This window comes from Andrena cerasifolii, chromosome 3, assembly GCF_050908995.1.
Source record: "Andrena cerasifolii isolate SP2316 chromosome 3, iyAndCera1_principal, whole genome shotgun sequence".
NCBI lineage: Eukaryota > Metazoa > Arthropoda > Insecta > Hymenoptera > Andrenidae > Andrena > Andrena cerasifolii.
Window position 1 is genome coordinate 10918144 of NC_135120.1, and position 12400 is coordinate 10930543.

A 12400-nucleotide genomic window follows, 5' to 3' on the forward strand; every position below is an offset into this window, starting at 1 on the left:
ACTACATAATATATAAAAGTGAAACTTGTTTGTTTGGCGTTTTTCTCACGCCGATGCGGCTGAACGGATTTGAATGAAATTTTGAATATCCATTACATACGTCCTAATTTAGATGATAGACTGTTTATAACGAACCTGGGAAACATCATAAATAATTCTCGGGTGAAACCGAGTAACGGGTTAGCAAGTACTAAATATAATACAAACTCAATTTCTTAAATCTCCTTCCAAAAATAAAACATAACAAACTCAACTAGAATGTAACACCGGAGCCAGTTCACTATCTTAAGTAGATCTAGTTGTTACAAACAAACCAGGTACCATCACACTTCTAACTGCTGAAACCTTAATACACCCTCCCCCAGGCATAAAAACAAAAACCTCCCTTTCCCAGGGAAACATCCCCAAAGCCGACCCCCTGGCTAACGAAAATTAACTTCCAGCGTGAATGCAGATGACAGCGTAAGATAGTCCCAAGCAAACAGACCATTTCGTTCTAAAGGCAGGAGGGACAGAAGACCCAGGCTTTTTGCTGCCGCGAAAATAGCCTCCTCCATCGAATCTAACTCGTTCCACGGTGAGCGGAGTAATTCGTGCTTAAGCATGGCGGGCATTAGCGGTTGCAATTCGTCAATGGCGGCTGGCGGACGAATTGGCCAGGGAAATGGCTCGTCAGCGATCGGCAACGATCGCGAACAGAAGGATCGAAGTCCTGTGGTTGCACCAGCCCACCCAGTGAAATGATTTTCGTCTACTCACCGTCGTCGAGGCGCTGGAACTTCTGTGCTGCTTTACTGGCGGACTACCCTGCATCCCTTGCACATCGGAATTTAATTGACGGTTCACAGCGGCGGGTTGATGATGCTGCACCGTCGGCTCGATGTCGAGGTAGCAGTGGGCCTCCAAGTGACTCTGAGCCCTCCTCTCCTCCAGAACGATCTTACGAGCGGCGCAGAATATCTTGTAATAGACCTGCAACAGAACAAGCCCCGTGTTTAGTTTAACGCGGGATGGCGCACCCTGCAATTGGTCGCGAATCTGGAAATCGAGTGTTGCTTAAGGGGTACTTAAAAAATTATTTAAATAACGGATTTTTATTCGACGAGAATTTATGCAACGAATAAAGTTAACCCGGATCAACTTTATTCGACACAGGACGAATTGTTTTAACGTTTATTCGTTATTCGATATTTTATTTGAATAAAAATTTTGCCCAGCTCTGCTGTAGTGTAGCTGCCTATTTCTCAACACCATCTTCCTAGCCACCAAGGGGCTACTCTAGGGGTTTTTAACGCCATCCTCAGGAATTTATTTAACAAGAACTAAAAGTTTATACTGTCTAGCGTTTTGCATGCATATTAAGGTGTGTTTGAGGTAATACTCAGATTTTGTTTAATCTTTATTATTGCACATGTACCTGCATAGATATAGTCGGTGGCGCAAGCTTCTTGAAAAAAATTTATTTCGAATAATGATTCACTTTGGTTGAATCATGCGGCTGATTTAACAAAATTGAACATTGAAAGAAGGTGACAGAGTTTCTACTTTGTTCAACTCGGTTGTCAATTCAGAATGATTCATCCAAACTGACACCGTCTAAAAACGCATCTTGAACACTGAAAGGTTTAAATTTAAATTGCGTCGATGTATTGTTTGTAAACAGAGCTGTTTTGCGAAGAAAATTGTTTTTGAAGGCAATAAGAATATTATAAATAATTTGCCATACCTCTCGATTTTATAAAGGTGTATAACTGGAGAGATGAATAAACTCCATTAATTCTCGATTTGTACGTACAAAAACGATGAATCGTATAATAATGTTTACAAATCATTTCAACACCGGCACGTACCACTTGCTTCGGCACTATTTTTAAGTGAACCAGTTTAATCAATTTCATTGAAATGTGTAAACACTCGCATTTCAGTTTCAGTGCAAATTCGCCTTCGCTACGCTTTAATGCCTACTTCTCTTGCAAATTATTGTTACCTTAACTTAGAAATATTATTAAGCTGAATTTTATGAAATTTGTAAAGTGAGTTTAAAGTGCAGTCGCTTCGTGAGGCGAAAATTATAAGGTCCGTTGGATCCACTATAGATTTTGACTTCAAACTTTTGCTTACAGTAATTAATTTTAAAATTCAATTTCTTCCGTGCGTAATATCACATTTATTATCAGCAACTGTAAATAGAAATGCTGTCTGTGCAGTTTGTAAAATATTCTATTGAGCACGTTGAAATTGGAAAAGTTATACCTACGTATGATCCAGATTTTCATTTATACTCTATATAGTACCACAATGACGGAAGGTAACGAGCGTTGAAAATGTGGTGAACATTGAGGTCTCGGTGTAATGACGCAAATTTTCGCAAGCATAACGAGGGAATCATTAAATTCCCCAATTTCTTTTCGCGCGCGAGAATTAACGTTCCACGTTGCGGTTTCCGTTGATTGGCCGTTTGCCACACGGCAAACAAAGCCCGTGAAAATAATTGGCGGGAACATGCCATAACTCGTTCCGAAAATCAACGATGGCACCCTTTATCGCGCTTGTACCAACGTTAACGTGAATTGACACAATAATTGCTACGCTGAGAAATCATCGTCACCAGTTACTGTACGATAGTTTCATCGGTATACACTGCTTCAGTTAATGCAATAAATGCACAAAGACGTTTGTGATGAACGATGGACAATTTAGAAATTTGATTATCCAACTTTTAAATTAGTCTACACAACGTGATGCAGATAAGAAATGACTGTGAGCATTAGTTTTTTTTTATATTTAATTGCAAATAAATGTAAAGTTTTAGAAGCTTATTAAATTTGAAGATTTTTGTTTTTGGTTTTGAAGCACATTTGGTTATTTTGGGGGGAAATATCTACGACGAACTTAGAATTGAATGATAAAAGACTATAGGGTAAGTGTCCCAATTACTGCCAGCGTCCCTATTACTGCCACTTCATTTATTTTACTTAATAAATACGCAACGTATAACGAATAGTGTAAAAAAGAATTTATCATAAAATTGGGACTGTTCTTCTTATTATTATAGTACATTTTTTATACGTCTTTTCTTTATACGTTACGTTTTTTTTTTAACTGAAATAAATAAAGTGGCAGTAATAGGGACACTGACAGTAAATGGGACATCTACCCTAGGCGGAATAAAGATACTGAATTCTAAAGTTTTTAAAATAATTTTCACTCACTATAATGACCACTGATTGCATTCCGAATAAAAAATCTATTTTAATGTGCGATACTGCTAGAATATCAAATCAAAATCAGAAAAAATCATCACACTTTATTTACTATTTCAATATTCTAGAAGTAAAACTGTGTAATAATTTAATTTTACACAGTGTCAAAAAAATATACTACTTTTAAAACAACAAAAGCAATATATCAAATGTGAATGGAAGAATTTGGAGAGATTAAAAAGAAATAAAAAGAAAGTGATGAAACGTAATAGATGGAGTTACGTGAAATTGTTTTAATTTTGCAAAATAAACTGTTTCGATTTCACTGACTCGATCAGGCATTATCGTTCGATTGCGTTCTTTACGCGACGAAGGAAACCAATTAATTCAGCCTTCGCTAATCGAAAGAAAACTTCAGCAAAAGAGCGAAAAAATTTTATTGCAATTATAAAACCGATTCAGTCACGGGAAGGCGTATAATCGTTGTGGAATAACGCCGATAGCGATTTTAATTAATGCTGCGGAACGACTGTCGTGACGATTGTTCGAGCAGAATGAATTCACCGTGAAGAAATGCGATCTCTGTATTTATTTCGTTCTACAATCGTGAAACCTAATTGGCAGGAATACACGACGATATCGCTGGCAATTAATTAAAAATTTTCATCGTAAAAATCTGCTTAAACTTTGCAAAGATCTTTGGGTATTAAAGTGTCCTTTGAATAGTTTTCTAACAATAGCGATATTTGGTGAAAGCGACAAGAAAATTAATTTTAATATTTGCAATTGGCTAGCTATCAGTTTTATTGAAATCTAAAAAAAAGATTGTAGGTACGTTTAAAAGAAAAAATTATTTGAAGTTGCGTGGAAAAACGGGGAAATTTTTTCAGCAGATTTATTAATAGAATTTTAAAAGTAGAGCTCATAAATAAATGAGACAATTACGTGAATTATCATTCTTTACTTCGCGAAAAGTGCTTCGTGTTATTTTTCATTTATGAAGAATGTTTCCACTTGCTCATAATTAAAAATGCATCTGTCTACATAGAAGTTAAAAACGACCGTAAATATTAATGAAGTAGCATGCCTTTTCCCTGCAAAAATAACGCTAAAACATAACAAATTCCCAACGTATAACGTTACTTTAAAAATTACCCTACTTAATTTTTCCTTCCGCGACGAATAACAAACACAAGCAAATTCGACGGGATCAACCAGTGCTGAATCGAAGGATCGAATTACTAGCAACTTATCCGACGTGGAGGTAGTTAATCTTAGACATTCTGATCATCATTCTCGATGCTCCACTAGGCGATCCACTTAGTAACGTAATACACTTCCTAACACATTAATCAGGCTTCATTAGATCGAGATAACTAACTTCGTTGTCGACCGATATATTATTAAATGCCGATGGCCCTTAATAAGTTCCCAACGTCACCGTCTCCATTAGTTCGATGAAGCTTAACAAGTCGTGTAACGCTGTTTCGAAACAAGCGCACATTCGACTTTCGAGGGCGGCTGCTGAAGATTACTGCTCGCCATTTGCCATTGCCTTAAGCCAGCAAATTTACCGACATACGAACGCCTGTCGAGATACAAATAGTTTGGGTATTTCAGAATTACGATGGGACCAACTTGGAGGACTTAAGTTTCTGCAGTGTAGTGTCTCTCCAAGATATCTCAGTCCTGGGATGTTTTAAAGGATACATTAGTTTACTTTAGGCATTATGCGTAAGGTTTATAGCAGAATTATTCGAGACTCGAACTAGTAACACTCTTAGATTCGTATTTAACGACTGTTTGCTTGGGCAGGGAGCTTTTGCTTTGAAATTGTAGCATATGAAAATTTTATAGTCCCGATTGGAATGATGGACTACCCTCTTTCATTGATATTGCCACTTAACGAGCTGTGTTATTCTGAGTTATTTGAAACTTCGAATTTTGGATCATGATCTGCACGAATGTGAAAGGATGAAACTTGTGCATGAAGGGTAATTCCGGGAGAGACGAATCAGTAAGTATTTTTCAAACAATCCATCAAATACGCATTGTGTCAGTCTTCCTTCGTTATATGACCCATCTCTACCAGAATTACATTGTAGCCATAACACGGGGGTGTGTTCAAGAAGGGAGGGCTCCCACAACGCAGTGCATTATAGAGACGTATTCCACGTTTAAATTGAAAAGGAAATACTTCTGCAAGCAGCTGAGATAGTGCAGCATGCACGTATTATACAGAGGCAACTTTTTCGTTGCCTTTGACTGTAGTTATAAACTAGGATTGCGTTCTATTATGAAGCCTCTCATACTTCAGTGCATTATTAAAACTTATGGAAAACATATTTGTTTGAAACATAACACTTCACGCGATGGTGGATACAGAAATTGCTACAGAAACGTTTAAAATACATGAGCTGCAATTTGAATTTTAAACACATCAAAATTGTAAACTCCTGTGACAACAAAAGGGAAAGCTGGTGTGCCATTTAACATAAAATTGAACGCGATGGAATATTTTATCGAAATGAAAGGGGCCGTGAGCAAATGAGCCAATTACCCTCGGATTCAAAAGCTTTACAAGAATCGTGCCTAACGAAGGAGTTTTCCATAATGCAGTGCATTATTAAGACACATCCTGCCATAAGAAAATAATCAACTCACAGAAACTATATTTAGTCGGAAATCACCATACCCAACGATGGATAGAGAAACAATTAAACTACGCCAGCTGCAATTTGAATTTCAAACTGCCATCCGATTTAATATAAAATTTAGATTAATATTACATCAAATTTAGTTGAAAATATATTTTACCAAAACGAAGAAATTTCAACCCAAACGTGCGATCCACTAACCCTCTAATTCCGATATAATTCGACACAATATTTTTCAAAAGAATTGTGCTAGATTAGGAAATTCCCATAATGCATTAAGACACAGCTCAGCTTAATTGCCGAAGCAATTTTTTTATTTGCCAACATTTCTGTAACGTTTTAGACCTTAATATCTAAATTTAAAAATTTAGTGAATTTTAATAAAAAAATGTTTTATTTCCACTGCAATAGAATTTGAATTTTTCAACTAGAAATTTCATCATATCTAAATTTACATTTCTATAAAAAAAACTATTAGAGCATGATTGTATGAGTATTACGAATGTACAATTATCACTCAAAAGTTAAAAGATTAAAAAATACAAAAATGGTGAGTCAAAAATAACACTGAGGTGCAGTGAACCCCGTGTGACTAATTTGTGATTGTAAGAAGGTGTACCGAAATGTGTGACCACGAAGGGTTAAGCAATCATCAACTTATTCAAAACATATTCGCTTGAAAAGTAGCACTGTATACATCGATGAATACGAAAATCAAAGAGGAAGCTTACCTGGATCATCACGAAAAGAGGTATGTAGAAGCTCCCGAGGGTGGCATAAATCTGATAGAAGAAATTTTGGCAGACAACGCAATGCGACGGCCCGGTCTCGGAGTAGGTGTGCTCGTTCCCCATTATCAGCAAGGGCGGCAGGCTAATGCAGGCTGCTCCTAACCAAACGAGGCTGACGTAGATGATCATCCGTCGTGGCGTCCTCTTCACTCCGTATTTCAGTGGCTTCGTTATGGCGCAGAACCTGCGATACAGAATGCTGTGCTTCTACACCACTGGCTGAGGAGCCATGGTGCACCGACTAATCGGGAACCGTCTTATGCGAGCTCGTTACCAAATCTTGCTATTTATATTAACGATTACAGGGACTTCATGACTGAAAACATAACGTCGATTTCTACGTTCAAAGACGCGCCCCTTTTGCGAAAACTTGAAAAAAAAAAACAAAATCGGCTACGACAAGGAGTATCTGCTTTTATCTACTTTAAGAATAATTGTTCTTCTTTTGTTTCAGATGAAAAACAGCGAGGATATGATGGCTACCTAAAAAAAAACCGTCGCACGGAAACAGCTACAACGCAGTTTCTTCTCCGAATTTTTTAATGAAAATTTCACATTTTATGGACAAAAGTATGACCTTTCTAATGTACCTAATGTTTCTTCGACAGACACGTTTCTCCGCCGAAAAAAAATCTTCAAATCTGTCCTACTTTTGCGCCTCTTAGGTGTATGTTGCCCCTTAAATCTAATATACCAAGCACCTATCGCGAAGATACTTACCGATCGACGGAGATCATGCAGAGGTTCAGGATGCTGGCCGTGCAACTGAGCACGTCGAAGCTAACCCAAAGGTCGCACATAATTGCGCCGAACGACCAATTACCAGAGATCTCGTAGAGCAACGCCATCGGCATTACCAGTAGAGCGACGCAGAGATCGCTAACTGCCAGGCTCACCAGCAGATAGTTGCAGGGCCTTCGCAGCTTCTTAACGAGGAACACGGCGACGCAGACCAGAATGTTGCCGATCACGGTCCCGACGATGATGCTACCAAGCACCAGGGCGATCAGTATTGCCTGTAGCAAAAAAACAACAACAACAAACGTAACTGAAGTGGATTCGTGTTGCTCTAGATATAACGGTGTTATTAACACGCTCTGCGTCACTACCGAATTCCAGCCTTCTGGCGGGACCTTAGACAAGAAATTCGACTCTGATATTCAAACGCAAGGCCATAGGCTAAGTGCACCTAATATCGCCACTCGTAATATCTCGTGAAGCAAGTGCTGACATGTGTTGGTAATGAACTGAATTAGCAGCCAAGCATGTGAAGTCAAGCAGAAGTATTGTAGAGAATCTTGATAGTGTAAAAATTGATTGAACCGTGACAATTATTCTACATCACATTGGGAGATGGTAAGTTTAAAAAGTCGATGAATGCATGAATATTTACTGGGAGTAGCTAATTAATGACATATTTTTTTTTGTATATTTGCCAGCGTGCACTCAATACCGCCTACGAAGAAATAGGTGGTTTGAAATTTCAGTGTGACATTTGCTAGAGATGCGGGCATGAAGTTTCCGAAGCTACAGAGCTGGACTTCGTTTGCTTGGCATGTAAACGTGATCGTCTCAAAGAGTAATATATAATAATATAAATATTTTGAAATTGTATTTCCTTAGTTTTATAATAATGTCATATTTTAAACTTAATCCCAATAAAAAAAGTTCGGCGAGAAGCTTAAGAAATATTGATATGCTTAAAAATAATTAAAATCACATATATATAATTTTAGGGGCTCGTAATTACAATTAATCAATATTTCTTGGGTAGGCGATATTATGTGCACTTCTTCAAAATCCCGATTTTTGCTTGTTGAGAACTTTAGGTTTCAACAGTTCTAACCTACCACACATGAGACACGAATGATTCATTTGTTACCTGAGGCTAATTAGAAAGAAATATATAAATTATCCTTCAATTCAGAACGATTTGAATTTGGGTAGGCGAAATTAGGTGCACTTACCCTACTAGTTGTGTGAGAATTTTCGAGTGGTCCCTAGAAATCGATCGATATCTTTAAATCGAACTAGGAAAGTGACCATGTTAGTTGTCGTCTATTAATTAACAAAGGACAATCATCAACAAGATTCGCCGCCGTTGCTCCCTCTCTCGGCGGGCCGACTGCTTTTGCGCCCAGGATCTGATAGAAACGAGGAAAACGAAAAAAATAAAACAAAAGGATGAAAATATTTGCTCGAGTGCGCGTCCTAATTCCAACACTGACCCGAGGAACAATGGGGACTAGTTCGAGCATAGCTTAAAAAAAATGAAAATACCGAATACTCGCGTTCGAGAATACGCGAGAGCAATTGTATTGTGTTAACAATCGTTCGCCCTCAATATCGACTAGCGACCTTCCCTGGGTCCCAGCATTCTTTCAATATTTGACGCGACGAGGGGATCCAAAGTCTCCATGGCCGGATATCGCCTCGTAATTACGTTTTCCAGCCGCGACTAGGTGTCCTCCGATTTTTCCTTTCCTTCGTCCATTTCTCGCTTCTCACCTCCCTCACCCTTTTATTTCGACGGCCCGTAATTATCGAACTAATTGCAATTTCCCTGGGCCATTGGGTGGTTACACCGTGGATCGAGATTCCTAGTGGCCGAGGCTGGTGCAACATTAAGAAACCGTTGGACTTTTCAATTGCAAATTCAGAATTTTCGCGTAATCACCACTTGTGAGACTAACTGCAGAGTTTATATCTTCATAAATTCTGAAGATTTTGTGGAACATCTGAGCTGTCTTGAAACCGTAATTGTTTTCGGTTGTTTCGTTTGTGAAATAAAATTGAAGAGTCCTTGTAGAAAACACTGTAAGTGCCAAATAGGGCACTATATAATAGAATGTATCCAAATTACAATTTAATGATTAGAAGATTTATATTTAATTCTAACTATTCTAAATCTGATGTGTTAATAAATGTGACATAATATTTATTAATGAACATAGATTCTATTTGTAATGGAGTCTCTAGGATCTCCTTTTGGAAACTGTTACCTAAAATCTTCATGAATGTACACACGAAACTAAATCCAATTGCTCGTGTATCTCGAAAGTGATATGACACTGCCTGGCAATCAAAATTTGTGATTCATCAGAAAAATGAGTACATTTCTATAACTTTATCATTATCTATAACTTTCTTTAAAATATTCTCTAGAGAACATAGCAAACTACAATTTTTCGAATTTATCGAGATCTTATATGTTTTTAAGTCTTAAGAAGAATTTTTGAATTTTGGGAAGAATTTACTTCAAACCATAAAAGAATGGAACATATCCAAGTGTGATTTTATTTTTACTCACTTTTCTAAGGATGAACCATATCCAAGTTCAATGAAAAGATTATCTTCCACAGTGGAAGGTACATGATGTCGAAAATGCCCACCACTTGCTGTTTACCAATGTTTCGTGAGCACTCCACAGTTTGGCTCACACTCTGCACCCGTAATTCGGTTTACAGACACGAATAATTAAAGATAAATGAATGATGGCGCGATCAATCGAAAACCAATAACAGGATATGCATGGCTGCGTGTTTCCCTCTAATTCTAATTCTGCGCTGTGACCATAAACCTACCAAACTAATCGATTCATGATTTTTGCGCAGGTAGAATTACTCATGCAACAGGGACCCAAATAATTCGAGTCCAATTCACTTGAAACCAAATCAATGCACGCAACCTTTTAATTATATCGCTTTGCTAACTTCCAAAGTGATTCACACACGCCAAAAGACGTTCACACATAAACTCGTTCAATTTCTTTGGCCTTTCACATCTTTCACATCTTTTAAAAATGTCATAATTTTGTAATCGAATTACAATTACGAGGAAGATGGAACCCACACCTAGTCAACCCCTTATACATATTACCTATGTATAGACTGCGGAAGTTAATGCAAGTATGATATTTATTATAATAATTACGACCTGCCTATTATAAGACTCACTATATCATGGCCGCTACTATACTCGAGCTAAGTAAGTAAGTTCTGTATATGCTAGAATTAAATAAACATAACATGTTTTAAAATAAAAAATATATTGTGAAAACCCTCTAATGACGAAACATATCTTTATCACCGTCTCACTTGTTTAGTCCTTTTCTATAAAAATGTATATTTGCATAAACATCCACATCCTAATTATGTAATACAGAATTTAGAACAATTTCTTCTTCTTTGAAACTCGAAAACGAGGAGTTTTAGTTTGAATCATTACTGTGAGTGCTCGAAGACTCTGCATTCGATCAAGATGCGTAAAAGATCTCTTTCTTGGTATCATATAGATTCACTGTTTGAAATTTAGAAATTTATAGAAGACTGCAGTGCGGAATATTTTTACGCACAGAAACAAAGCGGAAAATTTCAAACTAACGGGTTCATCTAAACTTCGATACATTTTAATTAGAAAGTGACTATGACAGTAAAGTTGCGCATCCAATATTGGAAACAATTATCCCTGTTTTAGGTCGATGTATAAAACGAGCAACCCAACTTTACACCGTCTCGTGTAAAACCGTAAAACGTTCCTTATTAAAATAACGATTTAAAGTTTCCAATCATTATTTTAAATTGCAATAAAACCCCGATGGGGCAGCGTTCTGAATTAATTACGTATTCTCATTTTGTGAAAGCTTGCATCGACCATTAACGACCCTCCTGCAAAGTACACGACCACAAAATATTTCAATCGTTCTTAAACAACTATTTCTTCAGAAATTAGCATAGATGCGTGTGGCAAAGGTCGTAGGCGCAATGACAGTGGATTGACGCAAGGAATGCATTTGTCACATCAGACTGCCCTATATGCAAATGCGTTAGTAGCTGTCGCAAGCGTCGACGGAATGTAATTTTGTATAATGACTCTAAGTGGCTGAGTGGATCTCTAGTGATACAATGTACATCATGAAATCACTGTCGAAAGCCTCCTATAACGTTATAGGATGTAGAGTGACTCTTCTAACCGAGTCAAATCAAATGTCCCATAAATCGGCAGCAGAATTTTTATTCAACGTGTGTTGCAATCATTGCATTATAATATTGGATACGCGACTCCACCTGTCTGCAAGTTTATTTTGTCAATGTCACACGCATCAAAGTAACACTTTCCTGAGCACGGAAATGCTATATGCAGGATAATTAGTGTTGGCTGATGAGAAATTTTTGTGTGTCGACAAATAGTCTGAAATGTCTCATAAATCGATAGAACTTTTATTTAAAGTGTGTTGCAATTATTGCACTGTACCTACTATTCAAAAAGTGTTTCTATTTATCTGTAAGATTTTTCTGTTAATAATTCACGATACAAAGTAGCACTTTTCTTAGCATGGATACGATATTTCTAGGATAATTAATATCGAGTAATCACGAATTTTTTATTGTCAAGGATAGTAGGAAATGCTAAGGAGTAAATAAAGAAAACGAGGCAGAATTGTTTTCGTATCGAACGAGGGTGTATCCTTATTTTCCCCCATAAAACAGAGTTATCTGATTCGACCACTGTCGGTAAACACACTTATTATTGCGTACACGATGAGCAACGGTCGGACGACGGTATATTTTGTCCCGAGGTCCGTTGCGAATTGGATTTTAATCTTTACAAGGGTTTGCTGCCATTTGTATCAATTTGTTACAGCTTCACCATTGCCGTTTTCATCAAGCGGGAAAATATGAATATTGGCGGTGAAACAAGTGACAGTTGTGAAGTGACAAGTCTTGTATTACTGTTTCGATTCGCAATT

At 37.3% G+C, this 12400-nt stretch overlaps 1 protein-coding gene across 7 annotated transcripts in view; it reads right to left on the reverse strand.

The window, feature by feature from the left end:
* The window catches only part of 5-ht7 (5-hydroxytryptamine receptor 7), a 226831-nt gene that overhangs the window by 125594 nt on the left and 88837 nt on the right, over positions 1 to 12400 (reverse strand). For 6 of the 7 annotated variants that reach the window (XM_076808785.1, XM_076808789.1, XM_076808790.1 and 3 more), the window contains 3 exons: positions 7372 to 7667; positions 6592 to 6835; positions 760 to 972 (listed from right to left, as the gene is read on the reverse strand). In XM_076808785.1, the coding sequence (XP_076664900.1) occupies positions 760 to 972; positions 6592 to 6835; positions 7372 to 7667 (753 nt within the window). Of the gene's footprint in view, positions 1 to 759; positions 973 to 6591; positions 6836 to 7371; positions 7668 to 8618; positions 8796 to 12400 lie in introns of all 7 variants that reach the window. The other variant, XM_076808791.1, reaches the window with a different exon arrangement.